The 27,709-nt window shown below is 39.8% G+C and overlaps 1 protein-coding gene across 3 annotated transcripts in view; it reads left to right on the top strand.

The window, feature by feature from the left end:
* Ocrl (OCRL inositol polyphosphate-5-phosphatase) overlaps positions 1-23,591 on the top strand; it is a 52,434-nt gene extending 28,843 nt beyond the window's left edge. For 2 of the 3 annotated variants that reach the window (XM_074063903.1, XM_074063902.1), the window contains exons 16-24: positions 3,193-3,303; positions 3,917-4,082; positions 4,344-4,579; positions 12,157-12,180; positions 17,428-17,544; positions 18,428-18,512; positions 19,973-20,100; positions 20,837-20,948; positions 21,161-23,591. In XM_074063903.1, coding sequence (XP_073920004.1) covers positions 3,193-3,303; positions 3,917-4,082; positions 4,344-4,579; positions 12,157-12,180; positions 17,428-17,544; positions 18,428-18,512; positions 19,973-20,100; positions 20,837-20,948; positions 21,161-21,285 — 1,104 coding nt within the window. In that variant the 3' untranslated portion in view covers positions 21,286-23,591. The remainder of the gene's footprint in view (positions 1-3,192; positions 3,304-3,916; positions 4,083-4,343; positions 4,580-12,156; positions 12,181-17,427; positions 17,545-18,427; positions 18,513-19,972; positions 20,101-20,836; positions 20,949-21,160) is intronic. The other variant, XM_074063904.1, reaches the window with a different exon arrangement.
* Positions 23,592-27,709: the final 4,118 nt, after the last annotated feature.

Raw genomic sequence — 27,709 nt, 5'->3', positions numbered from 1 at the left:
TATAACCCAAATTGATTCATCTCTATTTTTCTTCTTTCTACCTTAGTTCCCTCCTATGGTGATTTTAACACGTTTAAAAATTCTGTATTCATTCTTACAGAGAGAGTGCATCAACCACATTCACCTTCTTAACTTCCTTCTTTTATCTGCCCTTTCTCGTATGTGACCCTTCCCTTAAGAGTGACCTGTTTTCATAATATTGCTGTATTTGTATAAAGTCTATATTCCACATGTGAGAGAAAACATGCGGCTTTTGCCTTCTGAACCTGGCTAACTTCACTTAAGATGATGTTCTATCCATTTACCTGTATTCTTCTTTGTGGCTGAATAAAATTCTATAATGGGGCTCTTTTAAACTTGGGATCAAACTGACAGCTTTGTGCATGCTAAGCATGTATTCTACCACTGACCTATACCCCCAGCCCCTATTTTGAAAAATTTAAATGATATAGTATATAGCAACTAGTAGCTATATACCAGGAACTGTGGTGCTAGGCAATTTGCACACATCTCATTTATTTTCTACACTTTGACTTAGCTATTTTCCACTTAACAGATGAGCAGATAGAGAACCAGGAAGTTTAAACAACTTCTTTGAGAGCATTCAGCTAGAAGAAGAGCTGAGATTCCAGTCTTAAATTTGTCTAACTCCTAAACCTGTGCTCTTTCCACTACCCCACAATGCCCCTATAGTTTTAAGTACTTACTGACTGAATATGCCTTCAGACACTACTTTCAGCCTACCTAATTCCAGTTTGTACCTTGGGGCTACCTTTCTTCATTTGAATTCTCTTAATCCATTTTAAGAGAATGTCAGCTATGCTTGGCTTTTTTATTTGTGTTTGTGTTCAGAACCTTGGAATATTTTTAACACAACAAACACATTAATTCAGAGCTTCCAGTAGGATATTTAGATTTTTTCCAGGCTTGGACTAGGGCCTGGCTCAAGTGGTAGAGCACTTATTATCTAGTAAGCACCAGTTCTTGAATTCATTCCTCAGTACCACCAAACATTTTTTCCAGGCTTACTGTATATTTTTGTATATATTTAATAAAGGTATACCTTTTTGGTTTTTAATGATTTCTAAATTGTGCAGCATTTAAAAGAGATTTTCCTTTAAAGATCTAAATACAAGTTACAGATAAGGCTGAAGTTCTTCAATCCCCAATTCCAACCTTGCCTAAATTCTTATTCCCTAGCCGGGTCAACTCCTCTTATGAGTTTGTATCTTTCTAGACTACCATTGTCCGCTAGAGCTTTCTGTGATGATTGAAATATCCTTTTTCTGTGCTGTCCAGTCTGGTAGCTATTACCTGCAGGTGGCTATTGAACACTTACAATGTAGCTAGCAGCTATTATATTGGATGTTGCAATTCTAGACCTTTTCATATGCCTTTCTGTTTACCCATAAACAAAACAGTTCTGTATATAGGTATATATACTATAAATTGTCTAGTACTGTATGTGTTGGTCAGAAACTTGATTTTTTTCAACATTTGATCGTGTGTCTTAGAGAGTTATCCATGTCATTATGCAGAGATCTAGCTCATTGTACTTTTCTCTGAATTCCTAATTTTGTTGGTGGTGACTTTTTTTGGGTTCCCCTCCCATTATCCTTGATGTGCCATTAAGTCATGTTAACCACTGAGAAAAGATTTGCTTTTATTGAGTAACCACTCCATACTTTGGACTCTTGGGCATGCTATGATTAGAGGCTTTAAAAACCACATTATGTTTTCATTACCATTGGCACCAACCACTGTTAGCAAAGGAGCCAGTGTTCTGTGGCCAATTAATTTCAGAAGACTTGTTGTGGGCTGATTAAGATTAAGCTAAAAAAGAGTTTCACCCCTGCAATTGGTACTGTGGTCTGTTACATTGGTTCTTAGATTTCAGTGGACATAAGAATTGCCTGTAGTGCTTTTAAAAATGTTTAGATACTTGGGCTCCACCCCTCAAGGATGTGATTAGTAGGCCTACGCAACTTACCCAAGCTGATTCTGTCACATAACTGGCATTTTTGGAAAAGGTCCAGCTAATGGTCCAGATGTCACCTTTGGTATTAACTATGGCAGTGAGCAAGCTAGCTGATGTCTTGTATCTCAGTGTTCTCAACTATCAGAATATTCCTTATTTTGGTAGGCTTGCAGGTTGTGAGCATAAGTAGATGTGTATAAAATACATTTTTTAAAATAAAAAGAAAATTTTATAAAAGTGTAAAATTCATCCTAACCTAGCACTATGTATATATGTGGACCCTGATGATGCTCTAACAGTTATGTCTGTTTGCCTCACCTTTGATATTCTGTTTCCCATACCTGCTTTAGAACCTTTGCTGTGTACATGATTCTTTTTTGACATGGATTTTTGTAACTTTTTTTAATTCTAAAAAGGAAACTGTTAATAAGTTAAAATGTTATTTTAATTTTTGGCATTCATTTAAGAATTTTAAAAAGCACAGCTGTATCAGGGAGGAAATTTTTTGATCTATTAGTCTAGATGATTTGTTTGTTGTCATGGTTTTACTCTAGTCTAGGATGTTTTGTGTCAGGCATTTTCTAAAATGGCCATAGGTTCCATTTACTAACATAATATACTTTGCCATTATATAATCTGAGCAGTGATATTATTCTTAGCATTGTGCATAGCAACTAATGAAGTTAAATGCTTTAATCATGTTTTCTGCAGTTTCACTACTTTATCATGATTGTTAGAAATAGTTATAGTTATATTTTGACACAATCATTTGTACATTGCAAGAAATCATTTTTGACATATCATCACATTTTCTCCACCACTAAATTACTTAACAATGGGAAAAGAAAATATTCTTTCCAAATATTTATTATGAAGCTTCTTAACTTTTCCAGGAAGTTCCACAGTTAACCTTATCTTTACCTTAAAGTACATGTGTGTTTCTATAATGCTTACTACTTTACATTTGCTTTCATGACTTTAAAAAATTGCTAGAGACTCTTAGAGATATAGAAGTTGAGAGCACATAAGACTAAATAAGGATCTGTTTTCTTTCAGGTGAAAGTTGTGGATGAAGCAAGTTTTTGAAGATGTTGTTTGCACCACAGTTTATTTTAAATGATTGCTGTAATGACCAGGTTTAAATTGTTAGATAATCTCAAAGAGAGATGAGCTAGGAGCACGTAAGACTAAAAAGAGGGTTTGCTTTCTTTTAGGTGAAGGTTGTGGATGAACGGAGGTATAGGAAGGTATTTGAAGATATTGTACGCATCATGGACAGAATGGAAAATGACTTCCTTCCTTCCTTAGAACTCAGCAGGAGGGAGGTGAGCAAAAATACATAGCCTCTTGTCTCCTGCCCATTGTGATCAGCATAAAGGAAGCTATGTTACTTAGAAAAAGCATCGAGGCTAAGTGGTTAAGACTGTGTGCTACAGTCAGACTGCTTCAGTTCTAGTCCCAGCACTGTCATTTAGTAGAGGCAGGAGGTATCTTATCCTCTTGGAACTGTAGCTTCCTTTTCTGGATTGAGGGTAGTTACAAGGATTACATGAGTCTTAGAGCAGGGCCTGTCACCTAGTAAACCCTCATGCCAGCCAATCTTATTTAATGTTTCAGACTATCTGATTAATTCCTATCTCAGGACCAGGACTTGGTCATGGACTGAGGACCCTAGACCAAGGTCGTGTTATCCTCTTATAATCCCAGAAACAGAGTAGTTTAGAGAAGGAACAAGAGACACCGAACTCCTTCTCTGCTGCTGTGATTTTAATAATGTGTGAAAGTAATGACGTGAAGTTGACTCAGTCGGTGAATGCGTATGACAGTTACACTTCATTAATAATTACCTTATTCTTTATTCATATTTTCTATGGAATAATCCAACTGACTTACTCCCCCTACTAGTGATGCATGGTGTGTCTGTCTGTTATTCCCCAGTTTGTGTTTGAGAATGTGAAGTTTCGGCAACTGCAAAAGGAGAAGTTCCAGATCAGCAACAATGGACAGGTTCCCTGCCATTTTTCTTTCATCCCTAAACTTAATGACAGCCAGTACTGCAAACCATGGCTTCGGGCTGAACCTTTTGAGGGCTACTTGGAGCCAAGTGAGTTTTCCCTTTACTGTTGTCTCTGTCTGCCATGTGCCATCTCCTCAAGAGTCCCACCTCCTTGGTTTAACCTCTTGTTTTCTAACCATATGTCTCTTACCTTCACTGTCACATTGGTGACACCTTTTTTGTGTTTCCAATCTCCCCCTTTGTTGCTTGGTGATTTTTTTAGAGGATACTAGTTCTGTCAGTTCTCATACCTTTTTGCTTTTCCACTGGAAGTTTCTGTGTTTTCATTTATCACCTCTTATATTGCAGATGAGACAGTGGACATTTCTCTTGATGTATATGTCAGCAAAGACTCTGTGACCATCCTGAACTCAGGGGAAGATAAGATTGAAGATATTCTTGTCCTTCACCTGGATCGAGGCAAAGATTACTTCTTGACCATCAGTGGAAATTACCTCCCAAGTTGTTTTGGTACATCCTTAGAGGCTTTGTGCCGAATGAAAAGACCAATCCGAGAAGTTCCTGTCACCAAACTCATAGATTTGGTAAGAAGCATTCTAAGATATAAACTTCCTTACATATAATTTTCATCATATTTAACTGATGACCTCATCATGTCTATGCTTTCTCTCTTTTTTTGGGCAGGGGGACTGTCAAGTGACATGTAAGAAGGTCACTTTATCCTAGCACTGCTTTGATTAGATTAGCCTCAGAAGAAAGAAGAGAGATTAATCTGTAGTTAGCTCTTGTTGGGAATATAATATGTAATACTAAGTTCACCAAATATAAATATAATGCATATTTGGTAAGCTGTTCATGCTCTCAAGTCACTTTTGTATACGTTGTACATACAAGTGCCATGCATTATTATCCTCATTAAACATATGAGAAAACTGAGGCACAGAGACATTACTTTGCCCAAAGTCAAAGAAGTGAGTGACAAATCTATGACCCAGGTTTTCTGACTCCTGCTCCAGTATTCCTCCCTATACCACATTCTGTCTAATCACAATAAAACTTCACTTTATTTGGGAGCCAAGACCTATAGTAGAAACTTGGAGTACCTGAATCACAGTACAGGTTCCTCCTAGCAACAGATTCAGAATCTCAGGGGGACCTATGAATCTGCATTTTATCAGCATCCCAGATGATTATAAAAAATGTACGTTAAGACTTAATATTTATCTAATGTGACTCAAGGAAGAAGAGAAGATGATTTCCTCCTTCCTTCCCCAAGTCAAGTTATAAGAACAATGTCCTTAAGAGGGAAATGCATATCGTTTTCAGGGACATAAATTGATTTAATAACAAGTTCATCCTATTAAGAACTTTTCTTCTAAATGAAAATATTGTTGGATTTGTGTGCAGACCTCTTTAGGCTACAGAAGTGTTTTGGTCTTTTATCAAAAAAAATGAGCAAAATAACAATCAAATATTATTGTTACCACTACTATTCATATTCATCTCTTGGGCCTAGCCAGGGCAAGTGATTGTATCCTCTAGCAGAGGGGACTAGACCAATGGGCAGGCTGCTTACTTGTCTGAGTATGATCTGTTCTGTTGCCATAATGAACCCAGCAGATTAAAGCACTTGAGTCCAGTCCCAGAATTCTTTCTTATTCTACCATTCTGCTATTTCTCAAAATTTTTTCCTTTTACCACCATATTCCTATCTTTCAAACTTAGTATTTTATCTTTTAGAATACATTTGGAGTGATGGTTTTTTTTTCCACACTCATCCCTTCATCCAAAGCACCATTTCCTAGCTTTCCTTGTTCCAGCTTTTTATGAAAAATGTTAAATATGTAGAAAAATGAAAGAATAATACAACGAACCCTCACATATTTTATATACATATGCATATACACACATTTTACTATACCATTTGAAATTAGGTGGTCATATCATATCAGTTCACCACTAAACATATCAGCCTGTGTCTCTTTTTTGTTTTGTGGGGCTGGGGTTTGTTTGAACTCAGGGCTTCACGCTTGCAAAACAGGCACTCTACTGTTTGAGCCACACCTATAGTCCATTTTGCTCTGGTTATTTTGGAGATAGGGTCTAGCAAACTATTTGCCTGGGCTGGTCTCAAGCCCCAGTCTTCCTGATCTCAGCCTCCCAAGTAGCTAGGATTAGAGGTGTGAGCCACTGGCACCCAGCTCAGCCTGCATTTCTTAAGAAAAAGGACAAACTTCTTCACCACTAATATACCTAAGAAAACTAATAGTAATACAGCCAGGCATGATAGCACACTACTATAATCCTAGTATTTGGGAGGCAGAGGCAGGAAGATCATGAGTTTGAAGTCAGCCTGGGCTACATAACAAGTTCCAGGCCAGTCTTGGCTCCTGAGCTATATAGCGAAACACTGTTTCAAAAAATAAAATAAAATAAAAAGCCCCAGTAATCCACAATATCATTCAACATCTAGTCTATATTCATATGTTTCCAAATGTGCCACCAATTTGTTTTATAGTTTTTTCCTTTTTTTTTTTTTTTGCAGTCCTGGGATTCAAACCCAGAGGCTTGTGCTTGCTAGGCAAGCACTCTCTATACCACTAAGCCATATCCCCAACCTTTTTATAGCCTTTTTAAAATCAAAATGCAATCTAGGCTCATGCAATAAGTCTGGTGAAGTCTCTATATCTCTATCAGAGTAAAACAATTTTTCATTTGTTTCTTTAATGTCATTTCCTTTTCAAGTTTAGTACAATTTAGTCAAAGGTATACTGTCTCCTAAATTTGTCTGAGTGTTTCTTCTTGGTATTTTAAAACTTATTCCTGTATATTCTCTTCCCCTTTTTTTTCTGTGAGCTATAACTCAGCTTATTTTTTTGTCAAAATCAGTGGAGTCATTATAATACCTTTTACCATAATTTTTACACATTCTGGTAGTAGCTCGATCATCATAAAAAGTTTTGATTTTACATAAAATGTATTATCAGGTAATTCTATCACATTTGTCCATAAATACAAAGTAGCTAAAATCATCAGAGGAGTCAATGGCTCTGTAAGGAGCCTTCTTCCTTCTTTATGCAGAAGTGATTCAAGGTTTAAAAAGTAGAACCCTGATAATTTTTAATTACAGGATTGATGAGATCATGTTAAATTGTGTATTCTGGTCATCGTTTATTCTTTTAAAGATTTTTATTTTGTAGGATTTAGTTCTTATTCTTTTCACAGTCTGTTGCATTTTAATGTTATTAAATTCCTGTATTTCATTGATAAGGAAGTTGTCCATATTAGTGTGAGTAAACTAGAAATCTGAAATAATCAGTACCCTATTCTTAATACCTTTCTATTCTTTCTTGACTTGCTTTTGACTTTCTGAAATGCTTCTTTGGGTCTAATGTTTGCTCATGGTTTTTTGCCAAGACCCAAGGTGATATTTCAAATTCCATTAAACAATGCCATTAATAGTGGTACCTATCTTCTATTGTACTATATACCTTAATAGTGGTACCTGACTTGTATTGCATTATGTACTGTAAAATTATGGTGAAGCCAGAAATGAGTTCAGTACACATATTTTCTCTCCACGTACTGTTTCAGAAAGATTCTTGTGCCACAACTTCTTTTCACCAAATGCAGGATGAAATAACTGGCATAAGTCCTGTCCATTCTTCCTGCCATTCTCAATGACAGTGACTTTGCCAGCCCTAGAATAATTGGGATTAGTACAAGTGGGAAATAGATAACAATTATTTTTATTCTTTTCCAGAGTTAAGATAGATTTTTCTGTTCTGTTAACTAGCATATTAAGCAGAAAGTGAGTGTCAATATTTATTTATTACATATTCGATATATTATTGTATAGAGTTTATGTGAGTTCCTGTAATTTAGTGGTCATGAAAGTATACTTGCATGTACAATATGGCTAAATTCTAATCATGGTTAATGGAGAGCTCGGTTAGAGATGATCTGAGCATTAACAATCTTTACTGTTAAATGTTCACTATATATTGGTAAGTCAGTATTTTGGAAAGTCATTTAAAATGAATGTTATGGAGCTTGAAATTTGTATTAACAATAGATTCCTTTCCTGTGCTGTTTACTCAAGCCCTTATATGGTATAAAAAGCTTATTGATTGACCAGCTAACCTCTGTAAAAATCAATCTCAGAATCAGCCTATTTTTGTTTTAATGAATATTTGATGTTTGTAACATAACATTAACATGATCTAGAAATAACTTCAGTACATATGAATAAAGTAAATTAGAAAAGGGACTTGAGGTATTTTCAATCATGTCCAAGTACTTAAGAATCATGTATTCATATATATTGGGTGAATAGGCTCTTCCAGGCACAAGGGACAACTTGAATAAAGTACAAAAGGTAAAAGTGAAAGACCATGTATGAAAAATTATAAGATTTTCCAGGAAGGTGTGAACAGTAAGGATGAGCACATGTGAAGCTGTTTTTGTAGGAAGGGACAGACAACAGAGTCTTGAAGTCAGCACATGAGCTTATACTTGAGCTAGTTCAGAAGGCTTTGAGGTTTAGCATAAAGTTATAAACTGATGAGTTAAAGGAGCATTCTGGTGTTGCTTATAAAAGTATCCAGTGGAAAGGAGACCAAGCTTGAACTGCCACATCTGGTTAAGGGTTTTGGTTTAAATACAAAGATGAAAAATTTGAGGGATTGGTGAAGAGCTATATTTACTTGGGAGCATATCTTTTAGGATGATATAAAAAGTTTGAATAACAGGAATAACAACTTGGTAATGAATTCATTCTCAGTGATCTCTTCACTAGAGGTTTATTTTGTCTTACTGATTTAACCACTCATTTCTTATCCTGTTAGGTATATGATTTGTTTCTTCTCCATATTTCATGTGAGCTAATCCTTTTGAGAACTTCAGTTTCCATTCAGTTTTTGGCTTTTTATTTTCAAATTTGAATCTTCTGCCTCTAAATAACTCTATTGTTTTACCAGCATTTACTACTGGAGACATTCTTATAAGGGTAAATGTTGGGGTAAAGAATGATTTGCATTGTACTTCATTTCCATTGCTGCCCCACTGGGGAAATCCTGAACTGAGTTCCCCTTTTTAATGTAATCAACACATAGCCTTTTACAGAGTAGGCATTTTTAACCTTTAAACTCCATTGAACTAAGTGATTTGTAGTAACCTTAGGACCATGGAGCTTAAGTGATGTTTCTGTTTTCAAAATTGAGACCAGTGTTGTATTAAATATACTTTACATCTATTTTCTTTAGGCCCATACCCAAAGAAGTAAACTCTCAATGTAAATTTGCTGCCTGTCCACCAGTATTTAATCCCAGTCCTTTGGATTCTTCTTAGAGAATTTTCTCTTTTATGCATTCCTTTAGTTGTGTTATCGAGGATGGAATCCAGGTCCTCACACCTGCTTGACAAGTGCTCCACCACTGAGTTATGTCCCCTGCCTATCCATCAATTTTTAAAAATATTTCCCATATTAGTTTTTAAGGTGTTTATTCTTTCCTACTTGACCTACCTTCACAGCCTTTTAATGTCCCCCTTTCCTTCTGTCTCTGCCCTTCAGTTTTTCCTGGTCGGGGCTGTCCAATTGATACTTCTATAATACTGCGTTGGAGTCTATCATTTCCTTGTTTAAAGGTAGTCAGCGGCTCCTCAGGCCTTAACTTGTTATTCAATGTCACATTTATTGTCCGTATTTTTTTCAACTATTTTTCTTAGGATTCTGTAATCTTAGCTTATGTGCTCCACAAGCTAGATGATTCACTTCTTAAGCTTATACTGTGATTTTTCTTTCCCATGCCTTTGTTTATTTCTGCCTCTTCTACATTTTTTTAGAGATGGGGGTCTCGCTATGTTACCCAGTCTGGCTCCCAACTCCTGGGCTCAAGCAATCCTCCCGCTTCACTACAGGCATACTCCACTGTGCCTTGTCTTGCCCCTTCTACTTGGAATAGCCCCTCCCTATCTCTTTAAAATCTTATGAATTGGGTTGGGAGTGTAGCTCAGTGGCAGAGTGTTTGCCCAGCATGCACAACATGCTCTGGATTCCATCCCACCCCCACAAAATTTTTTATTTAATCCCGGGACTCTTTTAGGGGCTAGTAACCATTCATTGGGAACTTATACATGTGAATTTTAGCAATATCAGGCCTAAATTGTGGAACTCCTTACCGCAACGTAATTGCAAACCATAGTCAGAGTCTAACAACGCCTTTCTCCATGTGTTCTCGTTTCTCATTGCCCTTCCCCCAAAGATATTTAGCACAAAACCTTGCACTTGTAGATGGTCATTACTTGAAGGAAACTTCTTTTTTTTGCCCACTTCTACTTACTCTTCATGGAAGAAAAAATACAAAGTCTGTTAGGTAGGTGAATTCTTTATTTGTTAACAAGTACACCTAAATTTCATAAGCGGTTGTAATCCAAAATTATTAAGTTAGATGTTTGGCACTCAGAATTCACGTTGAAAAGTATTAGTTACAATGCTGTACCTTATGTGTACTTTATAAAGCACTACTGTGCTCTACTTTATTTCATATGGTATTTAAGAGTCTAGGTTAACCCACAAAAGATGTTTAATTCATAATGTATCTAACAATGCTATAAAAAAAAAACCCCAAAACTTACCACCACATGTAACAACACTTTGGGGAAATGCATTCAGCACTACCACTTGGAATGTCCGGGAACATATACTCCCTTACTTCCAGCCCCCATGCATCTCACATAGGAAGATTGGGATTTCTGTTTTTACCTCCCAGATGTGAGGCATGTGATTTATACTTGAGTTCTTGGTGGTCCATAGCAGGATCCGGAGGAACTCATGTGGGTATTGCTTGGAAGGCTGTGCACCACCTCCCCCTTGGTTTTAGGCTGTTTCATTGTCCCTGTAAGGTAAATATTATTATCCCTGTTCTAGAGATGAAGAAACTGAGGAAATACAAAGTTTGCTAACTTGCCTAAGATTTATACAGAATTAATACAAGAGGCAGAAGGAAAATTTGTACCCAGGGCTGTCTAACATCAGTGCTATACTCTTTCCACTAACCACACTGTCTTGTAAGTAGGATTTCTCACTGTCTTTCACCTGATATAGAGAATATATCCTCACAGCTTTCCCCTGCTTCCCAATCCAGGAAGCAATTATGTTGTCCTTTTTGAGTTATCTAAGATAACGCAACATGATCATGATAATGGCTGTAGAGTTAGTCAGACCTTGGTTCCAATTCTGATTCTGCCACTTACTACCCAAGCGTGACCTCAGGCAAATAATTTAACCTCTCAGAGCCTCAGTTTCTTCATCTGTAAAATGGGAATGATATCTGTTTTGCACTTGTGTGCAGATTAAGTGACACTGTAGAGAAGTAAGCACTTTGCACAGTTCCTGGTACATGGCAGATGTTACCTAAGGGGTGGTGATAGTTATTGTTGTTGTTACTCTTGTTGGGTTGTAATAATAGCATAAAAGATAGGAAGATTTAAAAGCTACTTTCTCCGCCTTTCCACCCTACTTCTCTTCTTTCTCTTTTACCCACTACAAAAATAAAAATAGGAGAAATCGCTGATCTTCTGATCCACAAAAATCTGAAACGAAATTTATTAACATTTCAGAGGGACCTTCAATTTTGGGGTCTCCAGGAACCTTTGAGGAGGGTTGGGAATGGGAGATGGAAAGTCTGGGACACTGCTTCGAAGCTAGCTGGAGTAGAGGAATGGTGACAAGGAGGAGCATGGCTTATCTGCTTCTGAGTGGCCATGGTCGAACCCAGAGTCAAATTCTTCCAGAGAAGTAGCATTAGGGTGAGGTAAGAGGCTACACGGTGCAGCAGACCAACAGGAAGAGGCATCAGTGGGCATTTGGCTGGGTCAGCTAGCAGCTGCCAGAAGGCACACAAGTCCAGGCCTATACATGTATGTTTCTTAAGTGATAATCTCAATAAACTGCATAAAATTTAGTATGCATAATAGAGAACTTTGCATATGGAAAATGTGTTCCATTTTCAAGTCATAATTTATTTGAGTAATTTAAAGCTTTTAAAAGTATATGTATCTAGGAAGCTAGTGAGTTCTAATACTGATCTGTTTCTAATTCTGTAAATTAATTCTAATCATTTTCTATCTGTCAATGACTTTTCTCCTGCTCTGCTCTCAGGAAGAAGACAGCTTCCTAGAAAAGGTAATACAATCCATTGCTGGTTATGAGAGTTTCCTTGTGCTTGATTAACATTTAACTGTGGTCCCTGGAATTTGTTCCTAGGCCTTTCCATATCAGAGACCTCTGACCCGGTGAGAATTCCCTAAAGTCTTGTCAGTTGTCGTTAAGTATGTTCAAAGTAAAGATGTTTATACATCAAGTTATTGACACTCAGTACATACAACCAATACAACTCAAGATTGCATATTTGTGGACATTTTTTTGTGGTACTTAGGATGAAACCCAAGGCCTCATGCATGCTGAACAAATGCATTACAATGAGCTACATCCCCAACCAGATTAGCATTTTTAAACTGAGAAATAACTATAGATCTGTGTGTGTATGTGTGTGTGTTGCTGTGAATTGAACCCAGCACCTTGTACATGCAAGGCAAGGGTTCTACCACTAAGTTCCATCTCTAGCCCAGAGCTGTCTTGATGTATCTGAAAGTTTATGAGCTGGAATAGGGTGTCACTTAGCTGCCCACCCCCTCTATTTCCAAAGATAGCAAGCCAAAAGAAGTGCATTTCTGTTGCATTAAGAGTGATTTGGGGTTGGTGATAATAGTGATTACTTATTAAAAGAATACACAAATACAGTTAAGAAATGGAGCATAGAGTAGCATTGTGGAGCAGAGGGAGATCATAAGGGATCATCTGGTCCAGCCCTCTGCCTTCAGACAGGGAAAGGCATTTCTCCATTGTAATACACAAGACACCACAGGCCCAGAAAAGTTGGAAACCCTGTGAAATTCATACTGTTCTTGATGGTAGGGGTATGGGATAGAGGGCAGTAGTACCGAGGTTTCCCGAATGTCCAATGAAGTGCACCTTCTACAGAGCCTCACAGCCTCTCCATGCTCAACAGGGCTATCAAATAGAGGAGCATGGGCTTTGTAAACCTTCTACAGTACTTTCCCACAGTGTCTGATGGGGTCTTCCAATTTGGTGAAGTTAAATGCATTTTAGTGGTGGGGATGGTATACTGTTTTTATGCTTTAGTTATTAGCACTAAGATTACAAAGTGTGGGCTTATCAGGCAGTGAGTGTGTCTTGCAGAAAGAAGGTAAAGTGCCTTGGTTTACCTTTGAAAATCAGAGTTCAGGATAATTTGTGGAATTTTTTTAAAAAGTGTTGTTTCTTTGTTTTCCTCATTTTATCTTTCTCTAGACTTCAAAGACACAGTGTGACATTTCATATTATCACATGAATTTGAATATGGATAGTGGATGGTGGTATAACCTACTGACATTTTATTAACCTTTTAAAACCACTAAAATTTTGAGACAGCTCTGCTTCCCAGCCTTTCCCTGTTAAGCAGCCCATGTTCTGTCTATTCATCTTAGACAGTGCCTTGTGTTGCCTTAATGCATCAGTACAAGAAAAGCTTCAGTTGTATGTCAGATTTTTTGAAAGTACATGAATCAGTGCTAAATAATTTATATATGGTAAGTTTGGAAACATCTGCTAAAGAATCAGTACATGTGTTCTGTTTAGTCCAGAAAGTTAGAGTGCATCACAAAGTGTTTTGGCTCTGATATCATGTGGATACCTGCATTTAAAATGTACAGCCAAAAAGAAGTCAGTGGGCAAGCCCCAGATGGAGAAGTTATAGCAATTATATGGAATATGAATACCAAATGAGAGAATCCCAGAGAAAGAAAGAAATCAAAGTGAATATAAAAAATAGATAACCAGAATATATAGGGAACTTAAAAAACTAAATTCTCCCAAAACTAATGAACCAATAAAGAAATGGGCAGGTGAACTAAACAGAACTTTCTCAAAAGAAGAAATTCAAATGGCCAGAAAACACATGAAAAAATGCTCACCATCTCTAGCAATAAAGGAAATGCAAATTAAAACCACACTAAGATTCCACCTCACCCCTGTTAGAATAGCCATCATCAGCAACACCACCAACAACAGGTGTTGGCGAGGATGTGGGGAAAAAGGAACCCTCTTACACTGTTGGTGGGAATGTAGACTAGTACAACCACTCTGGAAAAAAATTTGGAGGCTACTTAAAAAGCTGGACATCGATCTACCATTTGATCCAGCAATACCACTCTTGGGGATATACCCAAAAGACTGTTACTCCAGAGGCACCTGCACATCCATGTTTATTGCGGCACTATTCACAATAGCCAAGTTATGGAAACAGCCAAGATGCCCCAGCACTGACGAATGGATTAAGAAAATGTGGTATCTATACACAATGGAATTTTATGCAGCCATGAAGAAGAACGAAATGTTATCATTCGCTGGTAAATGGATGGAATTGGAGAACATCATTCTGAGTGAGGTTAGCCTGGCTCAAAAGACCAAAAATCGTATGTTCTCCCTCATATGTGGACATTAGATCAAGGGCAAACACAACAAGGGGATTGGACTATGAGCACATGATAAAAGCTTTAGCACACAAGGGAGGGGTGAGGATAGGTAAGACACCTAAAAAACTAGCTAGCATTTGTTGCCCTTAATGCAGAGAAACTAAAGCAGATACCTTAAAGCAACTGAGGCCAATAGGAAAAGGAGACCAGGAACTAGAGAAAAGGTTAGATTAAAAAGAATTAACCTAGAAGGTAACACCCACGCACAGGAAATCAATGTGAGTCAATGCCCTGTATAGCTATCCTTATCTCAACCAGCAAAACCCCTTGTTCCTTCCTATTATTGCTTATACTCTCTCTACAACAAAATTAGAGATAAGGGCAAAATAGTTTCTGCTGGGTATTGAGGGGGGGGAGCGGGAGGGGGTGGAGTGGGTGGTAAGGGAGGGGGTAGGGGCAGGGGGGAGAAATGAACCAAGCCTTGTATGCACATATGAATAATAAAAGAAAAATGAAAAAAAAAAGAAATGGGCAAGTAAACTAAACAGAACTTTCTCAAAAGAAGAAATTCAAATGGCCAAAAAACACATGAAAAAATGCTCACCATCTCTAGCAATAAAGGAAATGCAAATTAAAACCACGCTAAGATTCCACCTCACCCCTGTTAGAATAGCCATCATCAGCAACACCACCACCAACAGGTGTTGGCGAGGATGCGGGGGGAAAAGGAACCCTCTTACACTGTTGGTGGGAATGTAGATTAGTACAACCACTCTGGAAAAAAATTTGGAGGCTACTTAAAAAGCTAGACATCGATCTACCATTTGATCCAGTAATACCACTCTTGGGGATATACCCAAAAGACTGTGACACAGGTTACTCCAGAGGCACCTGCACACTCATGTTTATTGCGGCACTATTCACAATAGCCAAGTTATGGAAACAGCCAAGATGCCCCACCACTGACAAATGGATTAAGAAAATGTGGTATCTATACACAATGGAATTCTATGCAGCCATGAAGAAGAACGAAATGTTATCATTGGCTGGTAAATGGATGGAATTGAAGAACATCATTCTGAGTGAGGTTAGCCTGGCCCAAAAGACCAAAAATCGTATGTTCTCCCTCATATGTGGACATTAGATCAAGGGCAAACACAACAAGGGGATTGGACTATGAGCACATGATAAAAGCGAGAGCACACAAGGAAGGGGTGAGGATAGGTAAGACACCTAAAAAACTAGCTAGCATTTGTTGCCCTTAATGCAGAGAAACTAAAGCAGATACCTTAAAAGCAACTGAGGCCAATAGGAAAAGGGGACCAGGTACTAGAGAAAAGGTTAGATCAAAAAGAATTAACCTAGAAGGTAACACCCACGCACAGGAGATCAATGTGAGTCAATGCCCTGTATAGCTATCCTTATCTCAACCAGCAAAACCCCTTGTTCCTTCCTATTATTGCTTATACTTTCTCTACAACAAAATTAGAAATAAGGGCAAAATAGTTTCTGCTGGGTATTGGGGGGGAGGGGGAGGGGGTTGAGTGGGTGGTAAGGGAGGGGGTGGGGGCAGGGGGGAGAAATGAACCAAGCCTTGTATGCACATATGAATAATAAAAGAAAAAGGAAAAAAAAAAGACAAAAAAAAATAAATAAAAAATAGAAAGATATGTTAAGTGGTAACCAACTGTCATGCTCCCTTCTCTTCCTTATTCTCTTAGAAAGACACAGCAGCTTTAAAAGGTCATCAGTGCTTATTAAAGAACACAATGTTAAGAAAAGACTTCAACGCTGCTGTAGTATACAGCTCTGGGAAAGAACTGAAATGCATATTTTATTTCCCTTAAAGCTACATGTCTGGAGGTTGTGCATGGAATTTCAGGTTGTGTAGTGTTGGGCAAGAATTTCCTAAATTTGAGCATATGTAATATATGACCTGGAGGTGGGGGAGAGGGGAGGATGCAAAAAAAATTGATCATGGTTTTCTCCACTAGGATTTTTCTGAAGGCTGCCTTCAGATACCTTTTATTCTATTTATATGTCAGTGCACAAACATAGATAACTGAATTGGGTTTTCTTGAGTGCTTGGGGGATAACTGAATTTATTTCCTAGGCATTTTCAGGTTCAAATTTAGTTACTGATATAATTTTTGTCATTTCTGGATTTTTCTCTTGTGTTCTTTCAGAAGAATCTAACAGATAGTAGAAAAGTAGGTAAAAGAAATAAAAGCCCCTAGAAGTCTTTGCTGAGCTGTTCATAGAAACAATAGCTTCATTGGACTGTAGATTTTTCATGTTATTTTTGGCTCTTCAATTGCTATATTCCAGTTTGCTATTTTCAGATCTTAAGTCCTATGAATTTTAGAACCTTAAGATTAGAACTTCTAGCAAGCCTGAAATATTCATGTATGTGGGTCTAATGAGAGTTGTCTTTAATTCCTGAGAACCAAAGAACCTCAATTAAAGCAAAAATGAAAACAGTAGTATTTGTGGCAAGAACTGAAGGAAGAGTGAGCAGAAATCTACATACAGACGTGGTCCTTCAAAGTACTTTTCTGACAATTATGATTTAATAGTTTAAAGTCACTGTTAGTGTGTGTACCCTACTGTGACTATGTCACTGGGGTGCTGGTTTTCAGTGTCACCTTTGAAAGGATCTGACACGGGATGCATCCACATGATAAACTAAACCCAAATGAAATGCTTAATGATTGAATAAAGCAAACGTTTAGGAAAGGAGACCCTTTCCTTACTGTGGGAATCAATGAGTGCCTTCAGACCAGAGGTGTCCCCAGTAAGAAAAAAACGAAAAAAGTCTTGATGAAGATCACCTTGTACCTGCATAAGTAGAATTTGTGGGAGACCTTTTTGATTCTCATCCCTTTTCATCTATTAGGAGAAATCCCTTCTGCAGATGGTTCCCTTGGATGAAGGTGCCAATGAGAGACCCCTTCAGGTCCCCAAGGAGATCTGGCTTTTAGTAGATCACTTATTCAGATGTGCCTGTCACCAGGTAAGTGAGTAAGTAGATCTTCTTGCAACTTCAGGATGTACTTGAGTCCTATAGGAAATCATAACACTTCACATCAGCATGGTGCTTTTAACTTTCCCAAAAAGCCTCCACACAGCAGCCCTATGAGACTGCCTGGTGGTAGAAGCGAACAGCTAAAAGCATGCGAGCTAAGTGATTTACCTAAGACTGTGCTCTGGTGGCAGAGCCAGGAGCAGAACTGAGAATGTGTATGTTTTTAATTTTGAACTCTCTCACTGTACAACTGAGTACCCAACTCTGCAATGCCTACTTTAACTGTCATGTAGCCATTGTAGATTTTTAAAGTCCAAATCAAACTTCAAGCTTACTTTTTAAACTTATACTAAGTTTTTTTTGCAATCGTATCAAAACACACCACCCCTAACTCATTACTCCAGAAAAGAGAACTTTCTTGGACGAAATTGAAGGGTGATGTTCCCGGACCTACTGAAGACCAATATAACTTGAAAGCAAAGTTTATCATGGATATGCCACTTACTCCTTCCACAGCATTCAGTACTGTCCGTATTTGAATGTGTTTATGCTGTTTGCACTGCACCTTCTTGTCCAGAGGCTCTAAGTGGAACAAACACACCTGGCTTCCTAATCTGGCCATGTAGTTCCCTATCTTATCAGGGATATGCTAGAACTATTGGAGATCATTTTCTTATTTAAAATAAAGTTTCACATGGATTATAGAGATGATACAGGAAAACAGTGCTATTTTCACTCACCCATCCCTAATCTTAATACACATATTACCCTTTCCTTTTTCTTCCTGCTGTCGTCCTGATCCCTGAACAATCTCCAGAACCTCGGGGGTGGTTATATTACCTTGTTCACTTCATTCTGACTTCTTTGGTAGGAGGACCTGTTCCAAACCCCTGGAATGCAAGAAGAGTTACAGCAGATCATTGATTGTCTGGATACCAGCATTCCTGAGACAATCCGTATCCTTTCTGCCCAAAGCTTAGAAAGCTGGATGGGTACTTCCCCAACTACATTTGATTTTTGTGGATTTTTTTTTTCAGTACTGGAGCTTGAACTCAGGGCCTACACCTTGAGCTACTCCACCAGCCTTTTTGTGATGGGTTTTTTTTCAAGATAGGGTCTCATGAACTATTTGCCTGGGCTGGCTTCAAACTGTGATCCTCCTGATCTCTGCCTCCTGAGTACCTAGCTAGAGCCACTGGTGCCAGGCAATAGATATTATCTTGAGCTTTGAGCCTCCCAATAATGCTGTCTGCTATGGATTGGGCGGGGGGGGGGGGGTTGACAGCACTGGGGTTTGAACTCAGGGCCTCACTTGAGCCATGTTGCCAGCTTGATTTTTGTGTTTCTATATTTATCTTTGTAACTGTCTTTTATTATAAGATATTCACTAACTATCCAGTTTATCCAGTTGTTTCTCAATCCCCTACAGGAAGTTTTGACCTCTCTTTTCAAGCTATTACTAAAAGGAATCAAGGTAGGGTAGGTAACAGCAACTTTTGGTGGGGGGAGGTACTGGGATTTGAACTCAGGGCCTCATGCTTTATAGGCAAGGTGCTTTACCACTTGAGCCCATACCCCTAGTCCTTCTTTGCTTTAGCTATTTTTCAGATAGGGTCTTGTGGTTTTGCCTCGGTCTGGCGTCAGATAGCAATCCTCCTACCTATTCCTCCTGTAGCTAGGACCACATGTGTATGCTACCATGCCCAGCTTATTGGTTGAGATAGAGTCTTGTTAACTTTTTACCCAGGCTAGTTTTGAACCTTGATCCTTCTCATTTCTGCCTCCTGAGTAGCTGAATTACAGGCGTGAGCCGCCACCACACCCTGCCCAATAACAACACCTTTTTTTTTTTTTTTTTTTTGGTGGGACTTGTAGAACGCTTGCAAAGCAGGTACTCTACCACTTGAACCACACCTCCAGTCCATTTTGCTCTGGTTGTTTTGGAGATGAGCATCTCACAAACTGTTTGCCCAGGCTGGCCTCAAACTGTGATCCTCCCAATCTCAGCCTCCCAACAACTTTAATAAGCCTGGAATGTAGGAGACACAGCACTGGTAATGTTCTCCTTCAGCCAATCAGTCACTCCTGTCCCTGCCCCATGTACTGTCATTAGGGCAGAAGGAAAGATGGTAAACACGGCAATTAGTTTACAGGACTAGTCTAGTGGAAACTATCATTCTGCAGGCTATATTGTCCTGAGTCATAAATTGGACTAATCCTCCCAAGGGAATTTGGCCAGTTCTGTAACAACTCAGCTGTAGAGTACATGGACCAATAAATACCAAACCCCAGTTAGGATCAGTGTGCCCAAACAAGAGGAGGAAAAGCCTCCCTGCAGAGGTGTGAGGAAGGGAGCCATCAGGTCTCTGCATGGCCTTTCTCTGGAGCCCCTTCCCCTTAACTCACGATGATTCAGCTGGCAGTAATCACTCTGTGGCTGAGGCACTGCTAATTTTTCTGGAAGCCCTGCCTGAGCCAGTCATCTGTTACGAGCTGTATCAGCGATGTCTTGACTCTGCTCATGATCCTCGGGTCTGCCGACAGGTGAGTTTTATTGATCTGAAGATGTGTTTGGGGCAGGTTTCCCCATAGAGAAGTCGTCAGTTACACAAAGCCACATAGTCAGGCAGCTGTATGGTAGGATGGACCTGGGTCTGTTTTTCATGACAGGACACCAGCATTAAGAGTTGAGACCCTTAAATTTTAAGATTCTGTTATTTGCTGTTATATTTGCCACCTTTTCCTGTCAGCCTATTTCTGTTTACAGAAAACATAATTGGGTGGAAGCTAGGGTAAGATTAGTGAAACTGACTGCACATGCAATTCTGGATGTCATTTCCTAGAAGGGAGGGTGACAGGAGCCATTCTTTTTTTTCTTCTTGGCATGTTTTTAATCTTGAAATGATTTTGATGCACAATAGCCGAGGCTACCTATGAATCAGACTAATGAGTTTTGGGAGGAGGTCTCCATTAATGCCAAGTGACATTGTAGAGAAAACCACCCAGCTTGGCAGGTGCCTTGGCTACCTGTCTGGGGAAGACTGAAAAGAGCAGATAAATACTTATCTTCTCGTGAGGCACTGTGGGTGGGTCTGTGATGACTACATGGCCTGGTCGTTGAGCAGACAAGGACCAAACTGTGACCATTCTTACTTCAAAGATACACTTTGGCAAGTATTATGTTGGTCATGAGTAAGTAATAGAGGATAATGAGACAATGGGGCCTATAAGCTTTCTTCTACCTGTTTTCCTCTCTGCTTACTCCCCTTTCTAAAAACAGGTAATTTCCCAGCTTCCAAGATGCCATAGAAATGTTTTCCGTTACTTGATGGCATTCCTTCGAGAACTCTTAAAATTCTCTGAATACAACAATGTCAATGCCAACATGATTGGTAAGAGTGCTTCATGAGAGTGGCTGCACAGGGGTGTTTGGGGAGGATAATCTGTGTGCATTCTGCATAGTGTATACCTTACTGGATGTTTAGGTACATGACAGTCACCTCCACTCCTACTGTCCTTGTCCTCTGCCCCCTGCCCAACCCTGAGGTTTTGCTTAGGTCATGTCTGATAAAAGGTTTCCCTTTTTCTTTCTCTTACCCTCTAGCTACTCTTTTCACTAGTCTTCTCCTAAGACCTCCACCCAACCTCGTGGCAAGACAGACGCCAAGTGACCGCCAGCGTGCCATCCAATTTCTTTTGGGCTTTCTACTTGGGAATGATGAAGACTAAGTCTTTTCCTGTCCAAGATTCTAGAGGAGAAAGATCTTGGACTTCAAGTGTTTCAGAATGATTTGAAAAGTCACGGCACAGAGGAATCTATTGCAGAATCTCAAGTTCTGTTAATAGTGCAAAAGGAAGAGAGTTTCCTAATCCCTCCTTTACCATATCCTACACAGCAAAATACTTTTAGACATGTATTGCCAAGCCAAAGTTACCATATTTTGGTGTTTTTGTGTTTTCTCTTTGTAAAGCAAAGAGGTCTGTATTTATACTCCTTTACCTAGGGATGTGTTTGTTGCCCTCCTATCCAATCATGATTGTCCTTAGTATCCTAGGCCTAGATTCTGAGATGTTCCCATTCTAGGCCTATAAACACTACTTGCTATATAGCTCAGACTTGTCTACAGTCCTTTGTATAATGCACTTTTGACCCACTCCTCCCCGTATCACTCCTTTGCAGTCCCCTCCACCATTCTATCATGTTGAAGGAAGCTTAGGTGTTCTCAACAGTGAGTTCACTGTCTACATGTGGTCGTTACACGCATTTGTGCATTTCTACTACAGTGGTATCTATATGTCACTGTAACATTGGCCTTTTTTGGATCCACTCTGGGTGGAACCATATTGTCTTATCTCAGATCACATTTAGTAACATAACTTTAGGAACTATAGAGATGGCATCCCATGATGTGAGAGAATCGCAATCAGACGGAAGCACCTGGAGTACTTCAAGAATAAGAGTATTTATGTTTGATGGGTCCTGCTTCCTACTCTCCTTTTCCTGTTATTATCCACATTTGACAGGAGGATCAATCCTGTGTATTAAGGGGCCCATATCCCACTTATAAATCCACCTACAGAGCAACGCTTGCACCACAGGGAAAAAAAAAGAGTGTGCATACCTCAAGCAGGCCCCTGTGGAGCTCTTGCTCCTTCCACAGCAAGGATATTGAGTATAATTCCCAGAACCCTTCCCCTTCTCCAAACTTCTGAAGTACCAAGGGGCAGATAGCCCATCCTTCAGCAGGGCCGACTGGGCTCCATATCTGGTTCCATCAAGTACTGGGTTTAGAGACTCCCGTTGGCTCCCAGTCTCCATATCCAGTGCTGTGTAGGAGAGACTGGCCAGTGGAACCAGCCACACACCTTACCTCTCCCACCTGAGATAACTCTCTGAGCTTTTCATTTATTCAAGCTTTGTGGGACAGTCTTTTTTTTAAATTGATTTGTTGGTTGACAAAAAAACCACCATCCACTGACTGCAAAATTGCCTGATGAAATTGGCTCTCTCCTGGTTTTCTTTCTTTAAAACTACCCCAAGTTGACTCATTCTTGCCTATTAATATTGGACACAAGGAGCATAAGGTTTTGTGTACAGTATTGCGCATTGATTCCATGACTCTTCTAGTGCATGCCAGCGGAACCTCCATCACTGAATGGTTCTCCACTTGCCGTAACTCTTGAAAGTTGGGGAACAAAAGGTATGTATCCTGCAATACACTGGTTAAACCCTTTTCCAATTGAGAGCTAGGGAAATAGGAGTCACATTATTGATGCCAAACAGCTGAAGATCTGACAGGTCGGGCTGAGCAGTGAATTTAGTTAATGACATACGAAGAGCAGAACAGTTTTATCATATCCATTAGATCAGAAAGTGATCACAGAGATAGGCAGATGATAGGAGCTGGATCAAGGTTGTAACATTGGGAAATCCCTTTCCTGGGCTTATTTTTTAGTATATTGCCAACCTGGGGTCTTTGAGTGACCAAGGATGTGGTTAGTAGGGACCCTATACAGCACAATATAGTGTCCTTTCTTTCTTCATCAGGCCAAAGCACTAAGTTGGTTTACTGCCTCAACCTTTTTCCAGCTAGTCCTGGAATATATACAGGGTTGAGGCTTTTAGACAATCTGTAGGCAGGGAAGACAGCACATAAATCAGGCAAAAGAAATCTGCTTCCCTACCATGCCTATCCCAGCACCCCAATCTCTAATTCCTAGTTCCTCCAAGGTACTATTTCATAGTTCTTCTGAATCAAGGCTTTCAGATTCAACTGGTAGGGAAGGACTCTGCATGTGTCATTTTAGGGAAGAAATGGTTCAAATCCATAGGGTGACATTGCATTAGTCTCCCTTTCACTGTTTTCTGATTCTTACTCTGTAATTCTTTGTTATATTTCCCAAAAATGTCTTGGTCACTAAGCAAAGCTGCTAGTGGGATTCTGTATTTCGTGTCACCTTTTTTATTATAATTTATTGCAATTTTTCTGAATAAATATATGTTGTGTGAAAAGTCACAATGTGATTTTGGTGAGAAAGAGCTGAGGAGGGACACTTGTATCACTGGGTTCCTCTTTGCTGCAGTCTCCATCGACTGTGCCTATACTGTCGTCATCTGTCTCACAGGGAGATATCATTTATAAGAATTCTCAGGTTTGGGTTGTAGCTTAGTAGTAGAGTACTTGCCTAGCATGCGTGAGGCCTTAGGATTGATCCTCAGCACCAGAAAAAAATGTATATTTGCCCTCAGAGATGAGAAGTCATGTATTTTAAGAGAGTAATAAGTCATCTACCCTTTAACCAAGTACCCTTATCTCAACCCTAATGGCTTAGGCAACAAAGTGGCTCTGTTAGAAGAAAGGAGGTTAATTCTGCAGGGTCTTTTGTTTATTTTTGTTTGTTGTGCCAGGGTCTTTCTATGCTGCCTAAGCTGGTCTCAAACTCATAGGGTCAAGTGATAGTCCAGCCTCAGCCTTGCTTGTAAGCTGGGACTACAGGTGCACACCATTTTCTCAGGTTGGATGTTGATTCTAATAGGGCTAAATGTCACAGGAGGTCAGATCCATGGTCCCAGCAGCTCAGAAGTCTGACAAACCCTAACACACACATTTGGGGAGAACTCAGCCTTTGCCTTGGTAAATCAGACATGACTCCCAAAGAACCTGTTTACACATAATCATTTTGCAACTTTTGGAAACCAGTTTTGAGAATTTTTATTACCTCTTGGGGTGATCAACTTCATAAATTTAGTACTTTGGGGGGAATCTGTGGTCTGAATTCTAACACATTGATGCCCCCTGTCTGAGTGGGATACCATTATTCCCTGGACAATCTCCATTATGAATGTGTGTATTCTGATTTCATTCCCCTTGAGACTGAAAAGGCCTCAGCTGGAGGTTTCTTCTCAGCCTGCTCTCTTCCAGTTCCCTCCAACTGTGAGCTTGACCCAGATGAATGTGCTGGCTCAGTGTTGTCAGGAATTGTTTTTCTAGCCCCACCCAAAGGCTTGGCAGAAGGAGTGATCCCTCCTCAGTGAATGGAGGTTGACACCCAGCAGTTTTTACATAGTGGCAGGCAATGTGGCAGTCCTTTGTTGAGGTTGAAGAGGAAGCTACATCCCCAACTGCTGGACTTCTGTTATAGAAAGTCCATTACGACTTTCCTGATGGCAAGGCAAGTTGGTGTTGCCTAATCATCCAAAGCTACACACTGCAACTAGGGAGCCACAAAACATTGGGGAGAGTCATCTAACTCCCTCACCTGAATTGACTTTTACCCAGCCAGTGCTGCCTTCTCTCTCATCTCTGCCCTGTTGAAGCGATTTCCACTCCACCACCTTCCTGGACCTTGCCTGTTACTTGATCATACTTTGAAACTATGGTTCTGTGCTATTCACTTTCCCCATCTTCAATTTAGGTGAGTGGTTCTCAATCCTGACCACTCACTATAGTCATTTGGGCCATGTTCCTTCCCTAGAAAGGAACAAGGGTTTTTGCTAGTTGATATAAGGATAGCTATACAGAGAGTTGACTCGCATTGCTTTCCTGTACATATGTGTTGCATTCTAAATTAATTCTTCTCGAACTAGCCTTTTCTCTAGTTCCTGGTCCCCTTCTATCGCCTCTGTCACTTTAAAGTTTCTGTATTAGTTCTTTTGCATTGAGGACATCAAATGTTATCTTGGGTTTTTTTTTTTTTTTTTTTTGGGTTTCTTGCCTATCCTCATACCTCCCTTGTATGCTCTCGCTTTTATCATGTGCTCAAAGTCCAATCTCCTTGTTGTGTTTGCCCTTGATCTAAAGTCTGCATATGAGGGAGAACATACAATTTTTGCTCTTCTGGGCCTGGCTAACCTCACTCAGTATGATGTTCTCCAGTTCCATCCATTTACCTGCAAATGATAAGATTTCATTCTTCTTCATGGCTGAGTAGTATTCCATTGTGTATAAATACCACATTTTCTTAATCCATTCATTGATAGTGGGGTACCAAAAGCACTTTGATACAGGATTACTTGGTCCATACTTGGAGGAATTCTACCCTGAAGAACCGGATCTTGTCTACAAATAAGCCTTCTCCTGAAGCCTCTGCCACTATATTCTGCCACTATTCTTTTACCCTTCCCAATGAGCTGAGAGCTCTTTCCCAGTTCTGGGCCTTTGCAATGCTGTTTTCTTTACCCAGAAAACAAATTCCCTCTCTGCTTCACACTTCAGAATGCCTCAGCCTTCATCTTTGCAGTGCCTAAGTCACCCATCTTGTCCCATTCACTTTCTCTGCTCCAATATCTGGGCTCTCTGTCACAGCATGCTGGCTGACTGCCCTTGCACCTACCATGTATGAGTCCACAATCCTCCTCTTCTCTCACTGACCCTTCACATACCTGCTCCATGGGGATTAAGGAGGTGGAAAACTGTATTCATTCTTCACATAGGCTCCACAGCCAGACTGCCTGAGTTCCAATCCCAGTTCCGCCACTTCTTAGATGTATGATCTTGGGCAAAATTTAGTTGATCTCTCTATGCTTCTGTTTCCATATTTCCCCTGGCTTTATTGAAGTATAATTGACAAATCAAAATGTTATATATTTAAGGTGTATCCACATCTTAGTCCGTTTTGTGTTGCTATAATAAAATACCTCAGCCTGGGTACTTACACAGAGAGAAGGTTTATTTAGCTGAGTTCTAGATAGCCAAGAGCATGGCACCAGCAACTGCTTGGTTCTGGTGAGGGCCTTCTGGCTACATCACACCATGGTAGATGGGCATCATGGCAGGAACACTGCAAGAGGAAGAGATCACATGTCAATACAGGAAGCAAGAGAGACTCAGGGGCTAGGCTTTCTCTTTTTGTAACAACCCACTTATAGGAACTAACTCAAGTCCCTTGAGAACTACATTAATCCCTTTCAGAGGCAGCATCCCCAGTGACTTAATTACCTGCCACTAGGTTTCACTTCTGCCACACCAGAGACCAAGCTTCCAGCAAATGGACCTTTGAGAGATACAATCAAGCCATCTAAACCATAGCAATCCACAATAATACCTTCCCTCATAGAATTATCACGAGGATGGAAGCAGCTAATACATTTAAAGGGCTCAGAACAGTACCTGGCCCTCAGCATAAGTGCTCAAAAAGCGATAGCTAGTTTAATTATTCCAAAATCTTTCATTGGCCTCCCGGCCCAGACACCTCTTCTGTTGCCTTTCAGCTCTCAGCAAGTGACTACGCCTTTTAATGTGTGAAAATGTCAAAGCCTGCCCTGCACATCAAAATGCCTCTAGCTTCACCTCATCCCTCCTCTTTCTCACCCATCTCCAAAGTAAGTAGCCTCTTCCTTGATGAGGCCAACTCTTCCACCTACATTCGTGGGGCGCTTTCTCTTCCTGCCCTCACTAGGCTTTTCCCCATCAACCATGACACCTCCTTTTGCATCTTCAGTATCAGTAATTCATTTAGCAAGTATTTACAAAGTGTCTCCTTCATGCCTGGTGCTCTTCAAGGTGCTAGGGATATAGAAGTAAATAAGACAAGCTCTGCTCTCATGGTGCTTTCGTTAGGAGGGTGGGGCAGAGATGAAGGTAGGCAGACATGCAGACAAGCAGTACACAAGGCAACTGCAGATCAGCATAAATACTGTGGAAAGAATAAAGCAGGGTGAGCATTAGAAGGTAGAGCAGGGGGGACTTAGTCAGGGAAGGTTGCTTTCAATGGATGATGTTTGAGCTAAAACCTAAATCTTAGGATGCCAAATGACACCGTATCTTGATTTGAATGGTAGTTTCATAATACAAACCAAAAAGGCAAGACTTGCAAGGTCTGAAAGAGAATATTCCAAAGAAAAGAGCAAATGTGAAAGCAGCAATAGATAGCTTGCCATGTTGAGGACAGCGAGGCAGTAAGGGAGAGGATGTGTGGGGCAAGAGGTAGAGAGGGATAGGATCAGAAGGCCGGAGGAGCAGAGTCGGGAACAAGAGCGGCATTTTCCTTGCCATGCCACAGGAAGCCACAGACTGCTTTTCCCAGAGGAATGACACGAGGCTACAGTTCTCTCATCCTATGTGCTCCTCCTAACTTTTGTAAGAGTGATAATAACTAATAATTCTAGCTATCATTTATCTTTGGTGCTGTGCTAATACATTTGACACCACCT

The sequence above is a fragment of the Castor canadensis genome, chromosome X, assembly GCF_047511655.1.
Source record: "Castor canadensis chromosome X, mCasCan1.hap1v2, whole genome shotgun sequence".
Classification (NCBI taxonomy): domain Eukaryota; kingdom Metazoa; phylum Chordata; class Mammalia; order Rodentia; family Castoridae; genus Castor; species Castor canadensis.
Note: the sequence above shows the minus strand (reverse complement) of the source record. Positions and strands in the feature narration are given on the sequence as shown.